General features: G+C 36.8%; 3 protein-coding genes across 3 annotated transcripts; 1 reads left to right on the forward strand and 2 right to left on the reverse strand.

Moving 5' to 3' along the window:
• Positions 1–3,179: 3,179 nt before the first annotated feature.
• LOC122277532 (patellin-6-like) lies at positions 3,180–5,668 on the forward strand. Its single transcript, XM_043087544.1, has 4 exons — positions 3,180–4,270; positions 4,380–4,504; positions 4,852–4,993; positions 5,192–5,668. Exons 1-4 carry the CDS (start codon positions 3,542–3,544, stop codon positions 5,471–5,473), a joined length of 1,278 nt encoding a protein of 425 aa, XP_042943478.1. The 5' UTR covers positions 3,180–3,541; the 3' UTR covers positions 5,474–5,668.
• Positions 5,669–19,296: 13,628 nt separating this feature from the next.
• Positions 19,297–22,111, reverse strand: LOC122275418 (probable protein phosphatase 2C 65). Its single transcript, XM_043084461.1, has 5 exons — positions 21,670–22,111; positions 20,644–21,033; positions 20,434–20,551; positions 20,100–20,323; positions 19,297–19,742 (listed from the first exon to the last, which is right to left on the reverse strand). The coding sequence occupies exons 1-5, from the start codon at positions 21,892–21,894 to the stop codon at positions 19,317–19,319; spliced, it is 1,383 nt and encodes a 460-aa protein (XP_042940395.1). The 5' UTR covers positions 21,895–22,111; the 3' UTR covers positions 19,297–19,316.
• Positions 22,112–24,593: 2,482 nt separating this feature from the next.
• Positions 24,594–26,655, reverse strand: LOC122277157. Its single transcript, XM_043087051.1, has one exon. It carries the CDS (start codon positions 26,287–26,289, stop codon positions 24,736–24,738), a length of 1,554 nt encoding a protein of 517 aa, XP_042942985.1. The 5' UTR covers positions 26,290–26,655; the 3' UTR covers positions 24,594–24,735.
• Between the last annotated feature and the right edge of the window lie 675 nt (positions 26,656–27,330).

Raw genomic sequence — 27,330 nt, forward strand, 5'->3', positions numbered from 1 at the left:
GTCGTTAGAAATATCATATTCTTGGAAGATTCTCAAGCAGGCCTTGGCTATTGTTTTCCCCTGGGGAAAGTAGCAGATTCCTTTCAGACGGCAGAGTATCTCTTTAGTTTACAAGCATATCTGTATATATATACACACATATAATTGACTACTGTTGGTTTGTTCTTTGTTTTACATTCTGAAATACATTTGAGAGATGCGACAAAATCTTAAAAAAAGAAGCGTGGTGGTGTGGGAGGGATAGATCATTTCTCTGATAACCTTTTTCTTTCTTGGCATTCTCTTTTTGGAGGGATCAGGAGATGCTTGCAATTTTGGTGACTAGATTGCAGTCAAATAGGGCTATCCCCACAGAACTTCAATGTATGCCTGACCAAATGACTTTGCATTCATAACTTCTGTTCTTTTGTTGCTATAATGGATAAGAAAGCTGCACATATGTTTATTAGCCAAGCCAAAACTTGAAATAATGAGAAAATTAACTGCATTTTCCATTGCAGATCTTTCGAAAGTGACAATTCTCTCTAAAACATGACACGGGAATTAGTCTAAAGTTTGAAGGGGTCCAATTCCATCAACATTTATTACCCACATTTCTTCATGTCAGAAAAGTTAAACAAGGTAAAAAGAGGAATCCAAATTTACATGAAAGAACACAACTTTTGAAAAATGTATTTCTTTGTGTGATAGGAATATACATTACACGCAAAATGTGAAGGATTGTGGTTGGGGAACCCCAGCAAAAAAGAAGTATAATTAGGACACTTCAAACCTTTCTAAAGATTGATGATTAAAGGGGATCAAGTGAAGTTTGTGGTCGAGTCAAAAGTGATTTGGTTAAAACCAAGAAAAGTTTGAAGGAAGAAAAACTTTGATAATCGTCTGTTTAAAGTTTTAAACACTAAACTTTTGCGAGTTCCCATGTGTGTGAAACCTAAACCTGTACTTGACATTTTGTTATCGCCCATTCCTGACACCAGTTCCCATTCAAAAGGCCATAAATGACCCATTCGGCAGTGGTTAACGCAATAGTACTTTGAGGATACCTGTGTGTGAGAATGAGATCAGACTTTCATGTAAATATATTTGGTGATTCTATAATATTTGATTTATACTGTAAAACTCACTCGTGGTATCTAACTCAATTTAAATTACAGAAAATATTTAGAAAAAATAATTGCTAAGAATGCTCGCTCATTCATGACCGTTAAAAGCCTCCTCCAAAATTTGAAATAAACTCCCATTTTTTACTTTCTGCTGAAGGTTCCTTATTGAGTCCTATTGACCGACTTATGAGAGATTTAGGAGGAAAAGGCTGAATAGCTTAGGTGGATCAAATGATTTTTATGGGTCCTATCTTAAGCACATGAATCATGCCTAATTACCTTTGGTCGGATCCCCAAAAGTTCCCATGAATTCCTTACTCACACAAAACTAATGTCTTTTTTTTCTTTGATTTTAGAATCCAATGCAAATATTCCAGCTTTTCCTCAAAAGTGGGGCCGAAAGGTCCCCTTCAATGTTTCTAAAGTCCATGTTTTGATATTCTCAATCTCAAAAAACTAATTTTAAAGTCCAATATGTTAAATATTAGAATAGTGGCGCAGACAATCTCAATTTTGCTGCATGGCATGCATCCTGGATAAGATCAGTGTCAAGTTTTGTAGGGATGTTTATTTTTCAGCTTTCGGTTCATGGGTGGGTTTAGAGCCAAAAACCAAAGGAAATCAAAAGGACAAAAGGTTTTTTGTCCACGAGCAAGTTTTTTCAGGAGGCTCATCACTGCACATACTTCACATTCCAACAAATGATACAAAATTGTCCATTTTATGCTTTTCATGTCCATTTGTCCTCTGTTTGATTCCCGAGAAAATCATAAGAAACTATACGAATTCCACCTATCGTCCCCATAGATTCTATTGTGTTGTAAGCAAGAATCCCATCAAAATGTTCCGCACACTCTGTTTAAAAGATCAGACTCCACTATGAGAGTAATCTGCAAGAAAGAAAATTAGGGCATTAACATGATTAAGCTTGACTAAAGTCACTTTCTTTTCCCCGCATTGCGACAAAAGCTTTAACAAACTGGACCACGAACCGAACAGAAAGCACTTACTGGAAGAACATCAGCGTGTTAATGATTTCAGATAATCCAGTTTATTTATTTATTTTAATAACTTGAGGTTTACTTTGTCAGATGTTTCTCTTCTACGTTGTTTTCTTTGGACCATTTTACTTTGTAGCTCCAAGTTCGAGTTAGGGGAGGCGTGTTACAGAGAACTGAAAGGGTCCCACATGATGTCAGAAAATTGAAAAAGAAACGAACATAGATTGTTGGCTAAAACTATATTATTTAAAAAATAATTTTTTTATTTGTATTATACATTTGAACTTTACTATTCATAAATTCATAAGTTCTACGTATCAAACGTCACATAATTTTTTATTTTATTTTTATTTTTATAAATTGTTGTAGTTTTATTTTTTTAAAAATAATTAAATTCTTATACTCATAATCTATATATCACATATTTGATAAGAAAAAAAAAATTTAAAAAATAAAAAAAAATATTATATAAATAAAATTTTTCTATACATTTATCTTATTTTTTTAAAGAGAGTATGCGAGATTTATATTAAAACTGTAAATTTTGTTTTTTATTATTCTTATTTTTAAGAATTACTGATTTCTTTGGATGAGAAATGTGTGGCAAGTTTCAAGCGTGAAGTCTCATATATTATTTGTTTTTAAAATAATAAGTATATATGAAAAACTTATAAGAATAGATTCAATTTTTAATAGATATTTTATTTTTTTAAAGATAATATGTAAAAATTATATACTCTATAACTATATTTAATATTATTTTATCTTCAACTATTATCAAAATAACAAGTGTCACCCCAGTATTGGATGAGTTTAAAGAATTATTGTGCAAAGATGTCGAACTCTAGATGTTCATTGGGATTCTGGTCTTTGATTTGATTAAAGTTTTTCACATAATGATTAAACATATAAACTTTTTAAATGTGTTATAAATTAAAATTGATTAATCAATTTTGTTAACAAAATTGATAGCATCAGAAACAATTATAAAAGAATTTTTAATGTAAATGTAAGAGATAATAAATTTAATCAACGGTGGCTTTACGACAGCGCGTGTGGGGAGTGGAACCGCACTTCTCTCACCTTCAAAATGTTGTCCTTTCTCCGTGGCGTTTGATTTTTCAAGCCACTTTTGGGGGAGTTTAAACTTCAAACTAGAATCGCGGCTTAAATCTCTCTTTCTGCGCTCGTCTGTCCTCCACTACTCCGTTTGCTTGTTTATTTCCTACCTCTGTTGGCCGTCCCTTTCGCATTCTCAGTATAGAGAAAAGCTGTGTCCTTTTACATAGAATCAAAGCGGAGCTTCTTCTGAGCCCCGAAAAACCTTAATTTACACTCAAGTATTTGCCAAAGTTCGCCGGTTTCCTTCCCCACCCCCCACCTTGCATTATTATTGCGAACACAATCTTTTGGGTCCTGCTCAAAACCCCATTAATGGAAACCCCATCACCCATCTCCATCCAAAATACCCCACTCCAGGACCTCCCAGAGGTATCCCCTAAACCCTACAAAAAAAGCTTCGTAACCACACTCATGGAGGCCGCCACGCTTCGCTCTTCTTCCTTCAAAGAGGACACCTACTTCATTTCCAACCTCAAGTCCTCTGAAAAGAAAGCTCTGCAAGAGCTCAAGGACAAGCTCTTGGCTTCTGATGCTTCGGACGCCTCAATGTGGGGCATTCCTCTGTTGGGAGGTGACGAGAAGGCAGATGTGGTTCTCTTGAAGTTTCTGCGAGCAAGAGACTTCAGGGTCTCGGACGCGCTCAACATGTTGCTGAAGTGCTTGTCTTGGAGGAGAGAGTTTGGAGCGGATAGTGTGTTAGAGGAGGAGCTGGGATTCAAGGAGCTTGAGGGTGTGGTGGCCTACATGCATGGTTACGACCGGGAGGGACACCCTGTTTGTTACAATGCTTACGGGGTTTTCAGAGACAAGGATATGTACGAGAGGATCTTTGGGGACGACGAGAAACTTCAGAAGTTCTTGAGGTGGAGGGTTCAGGTGCTTGAGAGAGGGATCAACCTTCTGCATTTTAAGCCCGGTGCGGTTAACTCTATCATCCAGGTCACTGATCTCAAGGACATGCCCAAGAGAGAGCTCAGGGTCGCTTCTAATCACATCCTCTCTTTGTTTCAAGATAACTATCCCGAGATGGTAGCTCGCAAGGTAGCATTCCTATTTAATTTCCTGATGAATTTAAAGCATTTGATGTGGGTTTGGGGCTTTTTATCAATCTTCTGAAGACTGATCTCTCGTGCTACGTTTTTGGGCTCAGGTTTTTATCAATGTTCCATGGTACTTCAGCGTCTTGTATTCGATGTTCAGCCCATTTCTAACTCAGCGAACGAAAAGCAAGTTCGTAATCTCAAAGGAAGGGAATGTGGCCGAGACACTCTACAAGTAAAGTCTCTTTCATTGGCTCCCCTTGCTCTTATTTTAAATATTTATTCCGTACTCTTCATGCCATATGCCGGATTCTTTGTCTATTCTCCGGTATGCTCATTTGTAATCTTTGTCGGTGTCGTTTGGTTCTTCACTTCAGCATTTTTCGTAAAGAGTGGGCTTTCTAGACTGCTATTCGTTTCCCGGTCTATTTTTACATTTCTTGTCTCGGTTTTTCTTTATCTGTACCACTGTAGTCTGTTCCTTGCATTGTTTTGGCGAGGGGCTGTAAATTATTTTTTACTTTCACCGTTGCCGTACTTTGCGTTAAAGTTTTCTGAGCTGGGTTTTCATTTTCTGGACAGGTTTATTAGGCCTGAGGATATTCCTGTTCAGTATGGTGGACTGAGTCGAGCCAGTGATTTGCAGAACGGTCCCCCAAAACCAGCTTCCGAGTTCCACGTCAAAGGCGGAGAGAAAGTGAATATCCAGATCGAGGGAATTGAGGTTCATTAACTATATCAAGTTACTGATTTTTTTTTCCTTTCCATTGAAGTTTTCTAAATTGAACATAATATAAAGTTGAACAATTTCCATGTAAATTCAGTCAAGACTCCACCTCAAAGCTCAATTATCCTGTGTATATAACCTCAAAAGGTGAGAAATTTAGTTAAGGATTTGATTGAACTTTTGTTGGGTTATTAGGCGGGTGCAACGATAACATGGGATATAGTCGTGGGTGGTTGGGAGTTGGAGTACAGTGCAGAGTTCGTACCGAGTGCAGAAGGAAGCTACGTTATTGCTGTGGAGAAGCCAAGGAAGATTTCAGCCTCGGAAGAAGCAGTTCACAACTCGTTCACATCGAGTGAAGCAGGCAAAATGGTGTTCTCAGTAGATAACACTGCTTCCAGGAGGAAAAAAGTTGCTGCTTATCGGTACATTGTGCGCAAATCCACTGCCATAGTACCATCATCCTATGCTAATTAAATATTAAAGGTTGTTCTGGGTTTTGTTATGTTCTTTAATTTTGAGGGGTTCTGTTAATGGTTCTCTTTGGAGTTGTGTACTTGCTTAAAAAAACTCTACTTGATAGTACTAGTGTAATGTATATAAGAAAAAAGTTGGGGGTTATTATATATTTGCTTACTGTAGAAGAAAAGCTGATAAACTTTGCTTATATCAGTGCACAAAACTGTTTGTCCCTATCTGTAGTCATGTCTGGAGCAAGACATTGGGTGTTGGTAAAGGGTGGAGTTTGCTTTGTCTTTGATTCATGGGCTTGAAAATGGGTATCCATCAAAGTCCTTTATTGTTTTTGGTAGAGGTGTTGATAAAAGGGATGAGTTGTTGGTACAGAGTGAGAGGCAAGTTTGCAGGTTGTCTGGTCCTGAAATGGATCTTGCTTAGTGGTTTGCCATCTTTTAACCGATTCTCAATGGTGTCTTTTATTCAGCGGGTGTCATTGGGGTTATAAAAAGTGGGAGTAGGAAAGAGAGATATTGACTGGACCCTGGTTGCTTTTTGGGCCTTTGGTATGCTTTTGGAGGGTTTTGCTGTGATTTGATATTACATTCCAGAAAAAGAAAAAAAGAAAAGAAAAAGAGAAATGATGGGAAGATATGATTGAAGGTTCTTCCAAAGAGACGATGGGTCAGTGACTGAGGTTTGGAAAGTGTGGTGTGTTGTCCAATGTTGACGTGTTGTTGTCGTTACTTTGTTTTCATTCTGTCGATGTGATTAATTGCACTCTTTGGACCAATCTAAATCTGGCTTGGGTTACTTTGGGGAGTAGTTATCTACGAGATTGGTAGAGGTTCTGAATTGAATTGGCATTTTATGTCTGAATAATGACCCACTGGCAAGAAGTGTCTACAGATTAAACTCTCTATGATTGATACCCTTCAAATCTCTATGATGTAGCGGTGCTACCTGCACCTCCCGGATGGGCAGCCACTGCCACTTGCCACTTGCCACTCGCATGAGCTGGGGGCCAAGTTTGGCCGGTGCCCTGCCCCTGCCTACCATAGAGATTGTGGGGAGCGGATTGGTGCCACCACCGTTTGACCATCCTGCCTAATACTACATTTTTTAGAATAAAGTCAAACAAGATCGCATATAAGCAGAGAAATCTCACAAAATCCTACAAAAACCCAAACAAATTAACAAAGTTACATATCAAACAAAACCAAAAAACCGAATTAACTCATTGCACAGACCTTTTGTAGCCTTCTGTGAAAAATACATATACAAACACCAAAGGGTCTATGAAAAATATATATATATATATATATACGTTTGTTCAAACCACACACACACACACATATATATATATACAAACACTACTCTACACGAACATCAAAGAAAGATTCCATCATATTTAATCAACAACTTTGCAAAATCTTAATATCACAAAATATTAATTAATAGAAAGAGACAAATCTCCCGAATAAGACTATAATAATCACTTGTGCCCTCTGGCACTTATTTCATTATGCTCAATGAGTTTTACTGGAAATTTTCTATTGATTTTCAATTGTCTATAATCGGATCGGACATTACACCCCTAATGTATATATAAGGCTGGGTGGACAGATGAAATTCGGGTGGGCTCAATATCCAGCCCGACACCTGTCCATTGGCATTCCAAGGCCTAGCCCATCACTCGCATGCCCGTCGTATGCGGGTGGATGCCTTGACTTGTCTATTAGACTTAGGCCTGGTTTGGATATCAAGAGTCTCCTATCTCATTTTATCTTAACATTTAAATATTACGAATATAAACATTTTTCAATTTTAAATATTCAATCTTTTCATCTAATCTTTAATCTAACAATTAAAACTTTTCTAAACTTTCAAACAAAATATAAAAAATAATTCAATTTTTTTAATTTTTTTTTTAAAAATTAATATTAAAAAATTATATTTTAAAAATAATTTAACTTTATAATATTTTTATTTAATTTTTTTCTCTTATTTTTTAAAATTATATAAAATATCTCAACTCTAATTATTTTAATATTATTTATAAATTATTTTATTATTATTTACAGATTATTTGATAGCATTATCCAAACATTAACATACGGTATGATTAATGCTTGGGAAGGAAGATTGGTGAACGGTGTATGTATCCGGTGCCCTCAACTCCAAGGGGCCCGCCCTTCGGCTGGTTTTCTTCTGAGAGGAAGAAAAATGGGTAGAAAGTTCTGTCCAATCTCCAATAATTTTATTACCTTGTGTTGGAGATCAGGGTGGCAAAGTTGCAGTCTAGCTCTGTTGATATTGTACCAACGTGTGGTGCTCTGCACTTTTTAACGTGTGGTGTTCTATTAATCACCAATGACACCGACGTGTATTCAAGTGTTACACTTACACAATAGAAATTAAAATCATTATAAAAGAGAGAATGCTTAAAATAAGAATTAAAAAAAAAAAAAAGTAATAAATTCAATAAATGGATCGGATTGCTATATAGGATGGTTTTTATGCAACAAGTTGAATGGACTATGGAGCTATGGCTCGAGAGGTTACAGTCAGAAAATCAACAAGAGCTATGGTTTTTATACAGCCGCCGAGCATTTACCTTAAACTCTTGGTATATAGCTAGTATAAATTTGTAGTTTGTTTAAATTATTTTTTAACATCTTTAACTAATAATATTCAACTTTAATAATAGTTATTTCCTTAACTAATAAGTAAAAAAAATTAAAATACCTGAGTGTTAATTTTGAGCGGTACCATTGAGGGGGCTAAATAGCTAGCATTTTCCTTGCTACAATTATTGAGGTATGTACTCCTGCCTACATTTATCCTTTCTGGCACTCACATTTGCCTTAAAACTTTTAGACTGAAGATGAAATCAAGCCCATAATCTTTATTATTGGATCTACGGATTATTTATCATGCTATAACCAAATGATGTTTCACCATCCAATGCTCTGCTTCTTAGAACCAGTACTCCTTAATTGTAGACTTGCTGCAGGCTGGTTACAGGCACATAGATACGGGGTTCACAATATATATGGAGTTCAAAAGGAGGTCTCTCTGATCCCTCTCTGTGTCTCTCTCCGATCTCTGCCTGCACGCTAAACTTTCCATACTTTGTTGCATATAGATGGCTAGACAGGGGGAAACATCATTTATAAATGTGTCTCCTGACAGGTTGGGCACGGACTTGAGGCTGCCATTGAAGCAAGAGTCGAGAGGAAGGACCTCTTCGTCACTTCCAAGTTACGGTAATTAATACATCTAGTTGTTTAAGTCAAAAATTCAAGGGAAGCTAAGTATTTATATATACCTGAGTATGATATGCTGAACAGAAACTGTTTTCACGCGATGTGGTGTGGTGACCTCAGGTGTAATGAGGACTTTTCCCAGGACAGGACTCGAACTGCTCTAAAAAAAAACCCTTCAAAAGCTCCAACTTGACTGCCTGGATCTTTATTTGGTAACTGTTGAAAGATTTGTATAAAATGGTAATCGGTTCTAATCACCAGACCAGAACATATATTAACTTATATATACACTTACAGCTTGATGACAGTATATTCTGTACAAGGAATATATTCTGTACAAGGAAAGAATAAACAACAAACTAGAGAAGAAAATATAAAGGAAAGAAATAAGCATAACAGAGGCAGCAGATCAAGGAACACCAAAAGAGGAAAGGAGCAGAGCATCCCGTAAACTATTCTGTAATCACTTTAGTACGTCTGCCTCTTCTTCCAATATAGCATGCTGATGATGACTTTCCTTAACATGCCCCTGCAAGCGAATTGGGGGGAGACGAACCATGAGCTTGTCCTTGAGAAAGAGGAATCGAGAAGAGGTAAGCCCCTTAGTGAAAACATCTGCAATCTGGTCATAGGTAGAAAGAAACTTAACAGCAACATCCTTATTAAGAACCTTCTCCCGAATGAAATGAACATCTACCTCCACATGCTTAGTGTAACAGCCCGCTAGAAATTCAATTGTGGAATTTCTTTTGACCTTAAGAACCTCGTGAAAATTCCGTAAGTTTACACGAATCGACTAATCGCATAGGTTTTAGCCTGTCAACATAGTTAGTGTTATCACTCACTATGGTGCCAGAAATGCGATTTTAATTATTTGAGATAGTTAGAAGTGTCAGAATACATTATAGTCTACACCACTAGGCTTAATTGAATATTTAGGATTTTTCAGTACTAAGTTTATTACGTTTATTTTTGGAGTGAATAGTAATCTCGGTAAATGTACTAAACGCAGTGTTTTCAAAATCACAGTGTGAAATGTCCAAATTAGGTTAGCGAAATTTTATTTGGATACTTGGCAAGATCTTAACCACACATAATGAATAGTATTAGATACTTAGCACAAAGAGAAACCATTAGATGGAATTGTGAAGGAAATCAAGGTGTGAGATCATGACACCTAAGCAAAATACACATTTGGAAAATATCTTAAGAACAGAGATTTAAAATACACATGGAAAGATTTTAACCACCTTACTCTTCCAAGTCTACTCCACATTTAGAAAATATTTTAAGCTAATTTCGTGGATATTATTGGGTAAAAATATCTTGAGTTGATTTTTGTAGATATTATTAGGTAAGAGAGTCCTACACTCCACTCTCACTCCGGTAAGAGAGTCCTACACTTAACTCTCACTTTGGGTAAGAGAATCCTACACTTAACTCTCACTCCAGCCTCATCTCTTCCATATCTTATCCACAAGTATCTCCAGCCACCCCTCCCCACGAAATTATCTTCATTTATGCTTTCCATTGAAAGAATACCAAACACTCTCTCTCGGACAGCTTTTAGGAGTTCTTTTGCACACCCATTTCAAAACTTTTGTAAGTGTTTTATCATAAAGTCTCCTTTATATAAGTTGTTCCTCTTTGAGTCTAGTTTCCGTAGATATATTTTTCATATCATTCCATGGTCATTTGGTCGGTCAAAAGTATTTTTAACCATGGAAAGGTCATTCTGGGCGTGAATCTGGAGAGTATGTTATAGTTTGGAGTTTTTGACCAAGCTAATGGATAGATATTGGTCCGAAATTTTTATGGAGTATTGTTAACATGTATATATGACTATTGGTTAAGGATTTTTGCATGATTAAAGGTTTTGATGAAAGATTTTCTTAGATTTAGAAACTTAGAAACTGGAAGAGGAAAAACAGTTTCTGTTTTGAGAAAGTTTAACTCTTTGGTGGTCTAAACCTACTCTAATGACTTTAATAATTTTATTGGAGGATACTAAGTATCTTATATACATGTTATATTATTATTTTGAAGATATTTGATGTTAGTTTCAAAGATATGAAATTTTATGCAAAGAGATATTCAAATAAGCCAAAGTGTGGATATTCTTGGCTAAATTTATGTTTTGGTTAATTTCTAACCATGTGATCTTGAATTAGAAGCTTATATATGTTTTAAGACATCTTTTTAAACCATGTGATGGTTTGGTTTGAAGATCATATAATTATAAGTCATAGATCAAGAGATTTATCAAAACTAGTTGAGGAAAAAGTTTATGTTTTTGGACTAAGTGTAAAACCAAAAACTCCAAATGTTATTTTGTGATTTTGGTGACTTTAGTTCGATGATTTAAAGCATGGTTGATGTTAGGATGATATTATGAATATGTTAGAAGTAAGATTTGATTTTTGAAATTCTTGGAGATGTTTTGATTTAAGGTCAAAACTTGTGATTCAAGTGCTTGGATCTTTTTACAAAAAAGTTTGGTGTTGATTATTAGTTTTTTCTAAATGGATGTTTTAAGTATGATTTTGAACTTAGGATTGGAAGATGTTTGTTGCAAAATTTTGGTTTAAGCATGAGTTTTGAAGTTGGAAGGAATTGCAACAAAAATAAAGGGAAATGACCTATGGATGTTTCGACCATAGTGTGTTCTTCATAGTTGTGTTTTGTTTTAAATTTTTCTGAGTTGATATTTAAGTTTAGGACAAAATTTACATGAGGAATGTAAATTTTGGAAACTTTTGGAGTTAGTATGCAAAATCCTTAAGTTATGGGTAAAACGGTCATTTTCCCACATGTAGAGAGTAAAATGAAAATTTTACTCTTTAAGTTAGTATTTTCCATATTTCAAATTATTAGTGATTTAGTTCTAACTTTTAGAATCACTAATTACAGTTCCTCGTGATCGCACCTGAAGTTTTATAAGAAACGCGGAAATCGAGGTAAGTTAGCTTTTAACTTACTAGCAGTCTACTGTGTATGTGTGCTAAGTAAAGGAACTACAGTATATGTATATGTATTATTATATATGTCATGCCATGCTAAGTTATCACGTAATTGTCTGTTATACAGAATTTATTCTGTCATCAGCTTTTATCTGTTACATAATATATTCTGTCATGTATTATTGTACGTTACAAGTACGTCATGCTAAGTATGCCATCTATTACATGTATGTCAAGTCATGTAATATTCATTGTTGCAAGTATGTCATGTTAAATATGTTGTTTATTATATGTTATGCCATGTAATGAAATGTTTCTCTCTCAAGTTGGTCATGTATTTCAAGTTATGTTCAAGTCAACTTTATGTAGAATACATGGGGCCACAACAACTGTGGAGTATGTATTTACACGTAGAATATATGGGGCCACAACAACTGTGGAGTATGTATTTTTCATGTTAAGTCAAGTTTATGTAGAATACATGGGGCCACAACAACTGTGGAGTTTGTATTTACACGTAGAATACATGGGGCCACAACAACTGTGGAGTATGTATTTTTCATGTTAAGTCAAGTTTATGTAGAATACATGGGGCCACAACAACTGTGGAGTATGTATTTAACTGCATAGTGATGTGTAGAATACATGGGGCCACAACAACTGTGGAGTATGTATTTTTAATGTTAAGTCAAGTTTGTGTAGAATACATGGGGCCACAACAACTGTGGAGTATGTATTTGCACGTAAAATACATGGGGCTACAACAACTATGGAGTATGTATTTTTCATGTTAATTCAAGTTTCAGAGCAAGTTCATGCTAAGTCAAGTTTCAGATCAAGTTCATGTCAAGTCAAGTACAGTTCATGTTTCAATTTAAGTTATGTCAATTATGCTATGTTGTACGCTAAGTTATTCTTCAATTACTTATGAATTTGATTATGCATTTATGCTTTTACTGTCATCCATGCATCATTAGTCTGTGTGGAAGTTTTTTGTTAACTTGCTGAGATTTGTAATCAAATCTCACTGTAGTAGTCCCAACTACCATTCCCCCCGAATGGTAGATCTTGTTACAGGACCTGAAGGAGGATCAGGAGCTGACCAACTAGACACAGTCGACTGAACGACGGTGCGTCGTTAATGTTAATATAGTAGTTAAATTACTACTTGTACGATGGAGTTGCATCTCCAGTACTTTTGGATCATAACTATTTTGGAATAGTGCTGTGATCTTAGTTATTCAATGGATCTTTATGTATGAAGTATGTTTTAAGTATTTGGGATATTTTCAGTTTGGTGCATAGTATTGCTAAAGAAAAAAATTATCCGCTGCGAATATTGCATAATGTTAGATGCATGTTAGGATTATTGCATCTTATATGTCATGAACGGGGGCAGGTAACCTTGTGTTGCATGTCTCGACGCTTCAAATGTCCGTCCAATCCCAAACGGAATTTGGGGGCGTCACACTTAGTGCGCGCATGAAACACAGGGTTGGAGGCAAGCGCAAGAGCACCCAAATTATCACACCAAATAGTAGGAACTTGTGGAAGAGGAACATGTAAATCTTTGAGAACCATCCGAATCCAATAGAGTTCAGCAACAGTCATGGCCAAGGCCCTATACTCAGCCTCAGTACTTGAGCGAGCAACAACCGATTGCTTTTTAGCACACCATGAAATTAAACAGGGGCCTAAAAAGGTACAAAACCCAGTGGTGGATTGACGGTCGTTTGGATTATCGGCCCAATCGGAATCGCTGAACGCTTGCAACTGAAGATTCCCCTTGGTGAAGGTAAGACCATGATCAATGGTACCTTTAAGGTAACGAAGAACCCGTTTGGCTGCTGTCCAATGGGCAGTTGTAGGAGCATGAAGATGCTGACAGAGTTGATTGACAGAATAAGCAATTTCCGGGCGGGTAAGAGTGCAATATTGAAGAGCTCCTACAATTTGACGATATTCAATGGCATGAGGAAGAGGATCACCACTAGAAGCACCAAGTTTCGAACCAGAAGTACATGGAGCAGAATAAGGCTTGGCGCCAACCATATGAGCACGGTCTAGAACATCCAAGATGTACTTGGACTGACGTAGGTGCAAGACGTGAGAGTCACGAGTGACCTGAATTCCAAGAAAATAATGGAGAGACCCCAAATCCTTCAAGGCGAAATCAGACTTTAAGTGTTGAATCAACGAGGCAATGAACGAGTTGTGTGAGCCTGTGACAAGAATATCATCTACATACACCAAAATAAAAATATGCATATCATGTTTGTGGTAAGTAAAAAGAGAATGATCAACGGAGGATCCCAAAAAACCAAGCTCCATAAGGCATTGAGAGAACCGATTAAACCAAGCTCGAGGAGCTTGTTTTAATCCATATAGTGCCTTATTAAGTCGACATACATAATCTGGATGTTGTGGATCAACATAGCCTTGAGGTTGAGAGATGTAAACCACTTCATCAAGAGTACCGTGAAGGAAAGCATTGGACACATCCAATTGTTTAATATCCCATCCAAAATGCACGGCAAGAGTTAAAACAATGCGAACAGTGGCAGGTTTGATAACAGGACTAAAAGTCTCTAAAAAATCAATGCCACTAATTTGATTAAATCCCTTGGCCACTAATCGTGCTTTACAACAATCAAGAGAACCATCTGCATTTTGTTTAGTCTTATAAACCCACTTGGTGTCAATGATATTATGAGCAAGAGGCCGAGGACACAGTGTCCACGTATGATTAGCAAGTAACGCAGTATATTCCTCATCCATTGCCTTTTTCCACTTTGCAGAAACTATGGCTTGGGAAAAATTCCGTGGTTCTTTAGGTAAGGGAATCATGGCCAAGGCAGATATGGGATGACGAGTAGAGTAGTTGGTAACAAAATCTGAGAAGTGTTTAGGCCGTGAAGAACCCATTTGTGATCATGTCACCATCTGATGGGTGGAGGGAAGGGGATTAATGAGGGGTAACGTGGATGAGGTGGAAGGAGGAGCAGAATTTTGTAAGGATGAGTCGGTGGGAGAGATGACCGAAGGAGAGATGTCTAAATGAGGCATGCTACGTGGAGAAGTGACCAAAGGAGTGATAGAGGGATCTAAAGTAGGTATGCTACGTGGGGAAGCCAAGTGATTTGAGCATGACTCATGCACATGAGAAGACAAAGGTGAGGTGGTGGGTGATATAATTTCAGTGGATTGAGATGAAGTGGGCCCGAGAATAAAGGGATTAGAAAGTACCTGAGCTGGAGGCAAAACAAAGGATCTTTGTGGAGGAAATGATGGACCTGCAATGGGTGAACTATCCTCCAATGGACGAGTGACAATGGATGTATCCTTAGCTGGAAAAAGTTTCTCATCAAACACTACATGCTGTGATAAATATACTCTCTTTGTGAGGGGATCAAGGCAACGATAACCACTATGATTGGATGAGTAGCCGATGAAGATGCACTGTTTACTACGGAAGGTGAGCTTATTTGTATTATAGGGTCTAAGAAGAGGATAACAAGCACACCCAAAAGATTTTAGTTTAGAGTAATCAGGCGATCTTTTGAAGAGGAGACTGTAAGGAGAGTTGGAGTGTAAAACAGGAGTAGGGAGACAATTAATGAGAAATATAGCAGTAGAAAAAGCATCGACCCAGAATTGTTTTGGAAGATTGGACTGAGCCAATAAGGACAAGCCAATTTCCATAATATGGCGATGTTTTCGTTCGGAAATACCGTTTTGTTGTGATGTATATGGACAAGTAAGCCGATGGAGAATACCATTAGAATTGAGAAAGGAAATAAATTGATTTGAAGTATATTCTCCACCATTATCGGACTGAAATTGTTTAATTTTGCAAGAGAACAGATTTTCCACTAATAGCTTAAATTTGACAAAGCAACTAAATACTTCTGATTTGGTGGAAATGGGATACATCCAAGTAAAACGTGAATAATCATCAATAAAAATAACATAATATCGGCAACCACTTAAAGAAGGAATAGGAGAAACCCAAACATCAGAATGAATAAGGTTCAAAGGACTAACAAACACTCTACTGGACTGAATAAAAGGTAATTGTTTACTTTTTCCTAATTGACAAGAAGAACAAATAGAATCTTGAGAAAGAGAGCCGGCAACTGGAAGCTTGAAGGAGGAGATAATCTGCTTGGTCACTTGTAGAGAAGGATGGCCAAGCCGAGCATGCCACACATCAAGAGAGGTTTTGATCCCAAAGAGAGCTACACGTGCATGGTAGTTATTGAGAGAAATTTTATTCAACTTGATAGGATAGAGGCCACCTTCACTTGTTCCCTCCAGAAGTGTTCTTCCCGTTGTCTTGTCCTTGACACAATAACGAGTATCAGTTAAAATAAAATAACAATTGTTATCCACACAGAATTTATTTATAGAGAGGAGATTAATCATGGCGTTAGGACAATGTAACATGTCTTGAAAGGATAGATTTTTATGAGGATTTTGGATAGAGAAGGAACCGATATTTGAAATGGAGAGACCAGATCCATTACCTACAGCCACCAAATCCTCACCAGTGTAAGTTTCCTGCAAAGATAGATTGACAACTTCATTAGTAATATGTTGGTTTGCCCCCGAGTCAGCATACCATACGTTTGAATCATCAAAAACATTGTTGCTGTGAGCAACCATTGCAGCAAGTTGAGTGGGTGGATGACGTCCTTGATAACTGTAATCCATGCGATGGTAGCAGTCCAAAGCTTGGTGGCTTGTTTTCCCACAAATCTGACAGGGAGTACGAGTAGAATAGTTGCCATTGCCACTGGATGCCAGATTTGAAGGCCCGCTTGGAACCTTGGCAGGTTGAGGATGGAACTTGGAAAATTGTGGCTTGGAGTGACCTTGTCTTGAAGAATTTTTAGGAGGAAAATTTGGTTTGGTACGCCACTGTCCTCCCTCACGTGGATGTTTGCCAGCAACCATAGCAAAGCTGGGTTGCTCTATAGAGGATAAATGGGCTTGGTTATCAATCATTATCTCATAAGAAAGTAATTCTGATTGGAAGTCATCAAAACTCATTGGACTATATCGTAAGGCGAATGAAACAGACGTGACAAAAGGATTATAGGCTGAGTTCAATCCACTCAACACATAAGAGAGAAGATCAGTTTCACTTTCAGGCTTACCAACAACTGCAAGCTGATCGGCAAGGGATTTGGCAACAACTAAGTAATCGGTGCATGTCCTATTGCCTTGCTGCAGTGTTTGCAATTGGCGTTTAATGCGCTGCACATGAGTAGGTGAGTGTGAAGCATATCGCTTGGCCAGAGAATCCCACACTTGTTTGGCAGAGGTGATACCAAAAACAGAAGGAAGAACTTTATCTGTGAGAGTAGCATTCAGCCATCCGAGGACAAACTAGTCCTTCCTGTTCCACAAATTATATTCGGGATTAACATTTGTGGTAGGCTTTCCCTCAGAGTCACACAAAAATTGCTCAGGACAGGGTTCAGATCCATCCACAAATCCGAGCAAATCATTGCTACGTAGAACCGGTAGCAATTGGGAGACCCAATTAAGATAATTGGTGCCATCCATCTTAACCGAAACTAGTTGGGAAAAGTTCGGTTGAGAGAAAACCAAGGGAGTGGACGCCATTGATGATGAGACAGGACAACTTGAGGTAGCGCGAGCTATAGTAGCTCTGATACCATGAAAGATTTGTATAAAATGGTAATCGGTTCTAATCACCAGACCAGAACATATATTAACTTATATATACACTTACAGCTTGATGACAGTATATTCTGTACAAGGAATATATTCTGTACAAGGAAAGAATAAACAACAAACTAGAGAAGAAAATATAAAGGAAAGAAATAAGCATAACAGAGGCAGCAGATCAAGGAACACCAAAAGAGGAAAGGAGCAGAGCATCCCGTAAACTATTTTGTAATCACTTTAGTACGTCTGCCTCTTCTTCCAATATAGCATGCTGATGATGACTTTCCTTAACAACTGTTAGATATAATTTTCTCTTTATTTTGGTAAAAATGAGCTTTTGTTCATGTGCATCAATGAAGCATGTATAAAAGGCTGTGATTGCATTGCATGTCAAATTCACTGGCCTTTCAAGATGGGGCCAACAGAACTCCCAAAGCTGAAGTATTGGATTTCGACATGGAAGGAGTTTGGAGGGAATTAGAGAAGCTTGTCGAGGAAAGTCTCGTTAAGGAGTCTTAAGAATCTCAATCGGCAATTGGTATTTGTCCAAACAATGCCTTCCGTGTGCCAGGTGGGTCGCATTAATATGCAAACCAATTAGACAAACATATCATGATCACCAACAATTTTGTTTGGTTGTGTTTGGGGATCAAATGGAGATACAACCAGGATGGAAGAATGGTATCCATGTCACTGAAAGATCGATCATTATTACCGATATGGAAAAGTTGAATATTGTTGGTGCATGGTTCTGGTGGTAACTATCTTGGAACATAAATTCCAAGTAGCTAGGCCTACTTGACATTGGGCTCATCAAAAGGGGCCGAGATCAGATCCATGATCAGATGGTTGAAAGCGAGGAAGTTGAACAAGACCCCTGGCCAGTTTCCGATTAGGAGATCGTGAAGATCTTCCGAGTATATATATGTCTAGTTCCCAACTTATAAAATATTCCTGAATCTGGTTCTGTGCTTTAGTGTAGTTGTCATTGCAATTGCATATACATAATAACTGTTTGAATGTGTTTTACTTTATTTTAGTTCAACTATGTTCTCTCGACTAAAATAAAGAAGAACCAACGTTACTTTAGGCTGAAAAGAAATTTCAATTATGTTCAGTTCAGATAAAATGTCATGAGTTCCCATTCATATTCTTGAGTGGACCTTCTTTTTCTGTTTTTTGGTTCTTTTAACTCTTGGGAATTTACAGATAGAGAATATTAATTCAAACTATATGGACATTTTCTTGGTAGGGATTTGTAGTCGAACAATCATCCTCCACGTTACTAAATTCCTCCACCACCATTGAAGCATCATAGATATTCTAAAGGGAAAACTTTTATACCACTTGCCAAGTTACTTGCCCAATATCTTTATCAGACTCTTTCATCAGGTTAATTAAATAGTAGACTTGAATCACTTAACAATCAAATACAAATGAATCATCTTCATACCACTTACAATAAGTGTAGGAATAATGTAGATACAGTGCAGACCCTTTATAAAAAATTAGATTTCTTTAAGAAAAGTAATTTTTTATATATATTTTTTCTATAGTAGGGTGTACTGTTTTACAAAGGGAGCGAGACTTCCATATTTGAAACTTGTACAAATCATTACTCTTTAAATTATTACGTAATATACTTGCAATGGATTTTGACCACCATTCCACTATTCCGAATCTTTTGATTACTTTCACTTTAAACTATTGTTCTTCATCCATGATTTTGTCATCTTGAGTCACACCTTTTGATATACCATGTTTCTCTTAAGCAAGGATTATATTTATATGTTTAGTGATACGAGTTTTTCAGTGATGAAATTCAAAAGAGAAAGAAGACTTCTAATTACTCAAAAATATCTAGAAAACCCCATAATTAAAGAAGTTTCATGATAGATATGAGAAGAAAACCATTGTGTTGCCATCAAACTCTAGTTTTCAAAATGATATTGATAATTTTTGACATCTCATAAAGCAGGCAAACCTAGGAATCTTCGATGGTGACTTTTTTGTTATATTTTCTGATCCTTCAACAACACTCAATTCTTTCTTTGAGCGTATCACAGTAAGCTTACTAATTTCAGATTCATTATCATTTTCACATGTAATGGTCGGCCTGGAACTATCAAGCTGTGAGCAGTTTACATCACTGGGACTCATTTCATTCACAAGCTCGTTTGAGCACGTAGTAGGCTGGTTTTTGAGGAACAAGCATATGACTGTACAGTCATCAACCTTGGAACCCGGATATTTACTCTTCCAAGCTCTAACAGCATGATGTACTAACAATTTGGCAGCTGTGGATCTCCTCTTTGCAGAAGTAAGTATTCTTATAACTTCATTGTTTGTTAACACATCCCATATCTGCAAAAAGAAATAAAACCAATGGCTTTAGTTCATGGAAAGTTGAACTTTTACAAGTGATAGAATTCTATATAGCAATAATAACAATGATTTTGGGAAATTTAAGATGATTGTTGGGCTAATGTCGAATCGTATGTTGTTGATTCATTTGAAACCAATGCATACTCAAATCTTTTTGACATTCGACGTTGCTTGTAAGTTTGTTTTTAGAGTGGTCAGCAGAGAACAATATCATGAGCCGTGAGCGTACGTACCTCAACAATTAAAGTCATGAATTTAAGCTATCTACTAAATTAAACAAGCTTAACTTGTTTGATAGAGAGGTACGTATTTGGACTGTGCCTTATAAATTCTTACCCCATCGGTTGCTAGAACCACAAACTCATCATCGTTTGTTAGCTTCCAATAAGAAACTTCAGGAATCGATATAAGACCACAATTTTTCAGGCAGAAATCTCCAAAGGCCCTTGACATTGCAAGACCAGGGCAATCTTCATCAGGCATCCACATTCTATAAACATTAGGTTCACCATCTATTGCAAAAACTCTACCTTGGCAATTCTTGATTCTTTCAGCTTCACCTAAGTTGACATCATAATTAAAAGAGAGTGTATCGGTCAAAATTAATTGTCTAGTTTGTTGATCATGGTCTAAGGAGACTGAGGGGGGTAAAGGAAAGAAAAAGACATACTTGAAATATCTGGTTTCATGTCAACTGTGAGCTGAATGGGAAGAAGTTGATCATTGTCTCCTCTAGTGTAAAGAACAGCACGAGAATCTCCTAAGTTGGCGATTATCAAATGATGACCCTAAAATTTGGAAAATGATTTATATGTATACACAAAGAACTATTGACCAGAGAAGATGGAAACAAAATGCTTTAAATTGTGTCTAAAAATACCTGTTTAACTACAATAACGGCTGTGCTACCACTGCAAAAGGCATCTGTAGAGGACTGTTGACTGAGTTCTTGATCGGTTTCCTTGAAAGATTTAACAAAGCTGGCCTCTATTGAGGCGAGAGATAGATGGTGATTATTATATTCATTGTAATGAATATCTTTGGTGTCGCTAATATTGTTGTTATCATTGTCGTCGTCGTCATCATCTTCATCTTTAGCAACATCGGAATCAACATCTCCAAATTTTGTGTGATTAAGCTGTAAGTATTTAAGTGATGCAGATAGCTTCAAGGGTAAACTGTCACGTACATGGCGTGAAATTTTATGGCCGTGGGGACCGTGACCATCAAACACACCACAGAATAACGTTTCTTTCTCCCCAATGAAATCCTGAAGTCAAGCTTTCGAAATTCATATAATATTTGAGTTTTAGTTATTAACACTAAATATCATAATTTTTTTTGACAAGTAAAAATATTATATATATATCAATAGAAGTAACCAAGTAAATTGGATTTATACAAGAAAAATAACCTATATTAGAGAGTTCCTAATTAATGACCTAAAAAGCCTGTGAAAAACTATCCAAAATATAGTACTAAGCCAGCATTGGAATGAAACACACCTCTCCGACCCCAACCCCTTGTTTCCTGTAGAACTAATACTCAACCTAAAACCCCAACCCCAACCCCTTGTTTCCTATCTTCACAATGCCCTCTTTTTAGACTTCCCTCCTAAATATCATAAATTAGAGAAGGAATATATAATAGAAATTGGTGGTGATCAAGGTGGCATGCATCAATGATCAATGCTTGATTATAGATGCAAGATACATATACATCAATATAAGTTACTAAAAATTTGGGATTAGATAGATCCATCACCATGACATGATTGAATTAAAATCCTAAACATTGGTTCATCAACATTTGAAAAACGAATTCACGCTAACATATTGATGTTCTATCAATTAAAACATATATAAAATAAAAGAATATATATGTAGCTATATAAGTACTACGTTACCTCCCAAACTGTCATGGAGTCTTGATTGATTCCTTTTCTTCCTTGTTGGCTGTACATTGATGTAAACCTAGAAGGTCCTTCCAACCTTATACGCGCCCCAAAATCTCCATGCAGTTGTGCATGATCCTCTTCAACATGAACCTTGTCTCCATTCTCATCGACATGATGATCTTCCATGATCGACCCTCCATACCTGCCAGCCTTAACGCTACAACCGGCTCCCATATATCTATATTTATATATATGGATCCCAGCAAATTAAGCAAATGATCACCAAAACTCAACTAATACAGAATAAATTATAAAAAACAAAGCCAAAAAATGAAGGAAGAAATTTCTTAGATAGAGATCCATTGAATATTGGACGACGAAGAGCAAAGAAAGAGAGTTCTAAGTTGATGAGCGTCATACGTATATGTAGGGATTAAAAAAACAGAAATTGTATATAGAAGGACAAGGTTTGTTGAGAAAATAACCAATCAAAATATAAATGTAGTTGGGATATTATATATATATATATTATAATAGAGAATTGAGATTTAAGAGTGAAAAACGGCGTGTTCCACGCTAGCTCTTAATTAATTAATTATAATGTCATGGGTTAGTTCTCTAGAATACTTGTCTCATGTTGTCGGTGGAAGAAGATCACAATAACCTTTGGATAAGTAGGATACAAAGAGCATATTAGTTCTAAATATATACATGATAGGATACAAATTATTTTTTAAATTTTACTATATATCTCATCATTTTTTTTTTTTTACCTATAAGAAAAAACAAATGCTAATTTAGAAGATTTTAAGCTTTGTATTGAAAACAAATTGATGTATTTAATTAGTTGAATTAAAAATGATGATTTTAAATTCATGTTGCTCCACAAAATGTAAAGTAAAGATTTTAATCTTCTTGTTATTAACGTCGTGTTTCACCAACACTCACACACGATCAACAACAACTGAAGAGTAGAATGGCTTAGGTTTTGGAAAATACCTTCAATGCCTAAGTTAGTAATCACAATGGAAAGCTCATTTTTCAATACTATTGAATTAAATAGTCTTTACGTATTGGGATTCTCTGTATATATAGAGTCTGTGAGATTTCTGTTGTTATGTAATAGCGAGTTTATCCACTATTCAAAATCCAAATCCTGAGGTGGAGAACTTGTCTATACCCAAACAACTGGATAGCTTTGCTTGTCTGGAAGACTCTCATTCTGTTATTTTCTTGATAGTCATGATTGACTGAGTTTTGAGAATGAGTTGAGTTCTTAGGAGACCCTAGGTTAATGGCCTAACTTGTAATCTAAGCCCATTGATCAGCCCAATAGGCCTTATAGTGGTATTGAGCACCTTCCACTTGTATTATATTCTTTTATCAAATCATATTGCATATCACGTTCCTTCATTTAAATCAAGAAAAATTAAGCTTTTAATTTGTGGGTTCTCACCATTTTGAATTTAATAATTGGATTTCTATGAAAAATTAAAAAATATTAGTGCACGAGTTGACGTTGTTGTGCACAGACACAATTATTTTATTTTTGCAATTCGTTTATGAACAATGCACAAATTTGTTTATGTTCGTATATATACAAGATCCCGTGAACAGTATATAGCCCATGATGTATCTAAAATTAAATTTTTTTTTATTTTTTATTTTTTATTTTTAAGTTGCATTATTTTTTCGAAATGTTCTCTCGTTAATATTTCATTTAAAAGCCTAAATTGAGCTAGATCAACAAATGGTTAAATCATGCTCACGGCATCACAGCTCACAATTGTCAATACGTACGTTAGGTGTCAATACAACCAAAAAAAGAGAATAAAAGAAACTGAAAAAGTCTAAAAAAAACCATAAAATCCTTCTTTGATTATCTTTTGGTGTGAATTAAATAAATATTTATAAAAATTAAAACTTAAAAAAATATAAATGGACAAGAAGATGAAGAATAAATTAATAAATATTACCTGATCAATGATAATTAATGATTCATTGCACATTTAGGTTCAAACAATTAATGAAGTTTTTTTGTTTTGTTTTTCTAAATGAATTGGTATTACACGTATTTAAATTTATTAAAGTAATTGAAAGTAGAATAATTGCTAAAAAAGATGGAAAAGTAGATTAAAAAAAAGTTTGATATGGAAAGACACAGTACAGAGTGTAAAATTGAGATGTGAGCTGGTTGACAACAGGGATAGGGAGGTAGCCGTGGCCCATGGATAAGCTTGCATAAAAGCGCCACTACTTTTTACAACTAGCCGTCTTATTTGCGTAAACCTCATTTCGTTTGATTCATTTCTTAATTCTTTTGTTTCCAAAATTATTCTCCATTCAAATTCATTTTACATCACTCTAAGAAGAGTAATGATATATGCTAAGCTAATTAACACTGTTAATCCAAGCTGAGTTTTTTTGGGATCCCGTCTAGAACCATACTAACTGGTTCTTGAAGATGTTTATCCGATCTAATTACCCACCTGCCCATATCCGGGTTGGATATAGGTACATGAGATGGGTCGGGGTTTACTTTAAAAAAAAAAAAAAAAAGTACAATTTGGATAATTAGATGAAATGAGATGAGATAATTTTATATGAAAGTTAAAAATTAAATAATATTTAAGAAGGTGGTAGATTTATGGGATGAAATTTTTACTAGCTTGGTATCACAAGGATAATGCCTAAAAGGATAGTAGATTTATTGTCACGGTGGAGAAGAATTTTAGACGATCCTCAAATCATAGTTGTTTGGAATAAGATACCATTATATCTAATGTGGCGTATTTGAAATGACAGGAATAGTTGTTTTGATAATCGGGAAAGTTTGATGGGATTCTATATGTTACTTTGGAATTTAGAGCTAAAAGCACCTTTGAAATGCAAGTTCCTCCCATAAACTGATTCTTGAGGCCAAACGAAGAACATTGAACAAATGAAAATTTCATTTCCAGCTACAACGCTCTTACATTTGAAGTAAATCTCTGGACACAAGTAAAATATATATAAACTACAATATTTCGGGTGTAAAAGAGAAATAAGGGAAAAATTGTTTTCTAATTACCTCTACTACCACCACTGGTGAACAAGAACACCACTTTGCCTGAGAGAAGTAAACAGCTCCAAGCATTGTTCGTAAGTCTTCTCATACTTTGAGCTCCTCTGACCAGGGCAACATCTCTGCCACCTACTGTAGTGGCACTCGAGAAATACCTCATCGACCAAACAAATCGCTCCTGTCTCAAACAACCTCGGAATCAATTCGAATTCAGTCCCTTCCACGTCCATCTTCATCACCACATAGTCCCTCTCCGACACTGTGTTCTTTAACCAATTCGCAAAATCAAATCCTTGAATCTCATTCACATCACCACCATTGTTACCACCACCGCCGCCGCCAAAGGGTTGAATCCTCCCCATCCCTCTACCATTATCACTGCCATTCTTGCCTGGGTCCCGATTAATCTCAAACTTTAATGTCTCGTTTCGCACCCACGCCGCATACGGCAATAGCCTAATCCTTTTCTTCAAGCTGTACTCTTCGTGAAAAGCCTTATCGGCTTCGATGGCATATACTTCAAAGGTCTTATTCTGTTTCGGGTATTGCTTCTTGAACCAGCTCCCGATGCTAGACCCATAACTCCTAGCCCCAACATCAACATACACATACCTATTCTTAAAGCTAATATCAACCATCGATGGCAAATACTTTATTTTCTTTATGTTTCTCTTCAACGTGATCCACGGCTTCAACGGCTCCTCCGTGATCAACCGCTCAGCGTTCCGGACCAGTTCTTGCTTATGATCGGGAACCCAGCACTTATTCGCCGAATCTTTGTTTATGGATTTGGGTTTCGCAACCCCTACACGACCGAGAAGAATCTCGACCTCCTTTTTCAGAACAACTTCGCGAACGCGAGGCATCGACGAAAAGAAGCCGTCTATATCGTGCGATTTGATTAACTTGCAAGAATTGAATAATTCAAGAAAGGAATTGAAACTATACGTATCTTTGGCTCCTATGTGGAACACAGCAAACCCTTCGGGTTTCAGCGTCCTTTCGATCTCCGACGTCAATTCTAACGGCCGGGAAACCTTGTCGAAACGGCCCCCACCGGAGAACACGAAGTCGAAGGTGCTGTCGCCGAATGGGACTCGGTTTGGGAGGGCCTTAATTACCAAAGGCCGGGTAGCTTTCTTGAAAATCCCGACCGAGTCCTTAACCCCGACCTGTTTCAGAGAGTAGACGTCTTGTCCGCTCGGGGTCTCTACGCACAGAGACTTCGAGTCTGGCGAGAGGTGGCCTTCGGAAATCAATTCCTGGAAGACCGAGGAGTAGAAATTTACGGCCTTGATCCAATCCTTGCTGGTGTAGAGATCCACGCCGTTCGTAGCCCGGACGACGTCGTTCGCGGCGATGGCCGAGGCTCCAGGACCGGTACCGGCGACAACGAAATTGAAAGTCTCCGGTAACGAGAAAAAGCAGAAGTCGCCTACGTTACACGACTCTCCGGTGATCGTAATAACGTAGGCGAATCGGAAGACTATGATAAGAACGCCGAACACGAGCGACCGCACCAGAGTGTTCCTAAGAGAGCCGGACTTGCCCATGGGAGGCTCCATGACTGCAAATATTGCACCCTCTTTTGAGACAGAAGAAAACGACTCAAAACCCAAAAAGCGAAAGAGAGAAAGAGAGCGAGAAACGGAGATTAGCGAGAACAGAAGCGAGCGGAGGTGTGGTTGGCGCCGATTAAGAATCTTGTAAGGGAGAGATGGTTTGAGATCGGAAAATAGAGAGAAGAAGAGGGGGGAAAACGGGAAAACATGGTGGTTCCGTAAGCACGCCGGTTTCTCTTATGGTGAGGAGACCATGGCGCTTCCTTGCACTCGCACACCAGAAAGAGATTTTAGGGAAACAGGTAAAGGATGGAGATGAAAGCGGGGTGGGGGCGTTGAATGAAGAAGAACTCGGCGGGGTGACCGATATAGGCGGTTTCCACGCGTAAAAGGAGCGGATAGGATAGCCTTGAATAGCGATAGCTGACTTTCCTTGAATAAAAAGGAAAAAATATAGCGACGGCCGATATTATTTGTTTGTTAGTTTATATTTTTTTCCGGGATTCTTTCCAAATATCAAAATTGCCACTCTACTTGCAAATCCTATATTATTATTATTAATTATTAATTATTAACAAATAACAAGTCTTTGGTAAGAAGAAATCCAATTGCATAAATAATATAATTCTTAATTATTAATTTGTTAAAGGGGGTTTTGGGGGGGGGGGGGGGGTAATCAAGTGTGAATCACCTACTAATACTAATATGGTCAACAACTTTTCCTTTATATTTCTTTGATTCTTTATGAAATATAATACGCAATTTATCTTAATTTCTTCCAACCGATCGATGATGCTATTGATGTATACTTGGACGGTGAGGACAGCGCAAGTCCAATAAAAGAGAGAAGTTGGACGGTGGGTCATATTAAGTGCAATGACTTCCCGCTCCATCTTTTTATTTTTTTCCATGACAAGCACAAGCAATAACATGCTTAAAACAATTTATTTTAAGCTTTCAATTATATATATATTTTAAATTTTTTATGGTTAAATTTTTAATAAAGAGTATTTTTATAAAATATTTTTATTTTTAAAATAAAGT

Source organism: Carya illinoinensis, chromosome 9, assembly GCF_018687715.1.
Source record: "Carya illinoinensis cultivar Pawnee chromosome 9, C.illinoinensisPawnee_v1, whole genome shotgun sequence".
In the NCBI taxonomy this organism is placed as follows: Eukaryota; Viridiplantae; Streptophyta; class Magnoliopsida; order Fagales; family Juglandaceae; genus Carya; species Carya illinoinensis.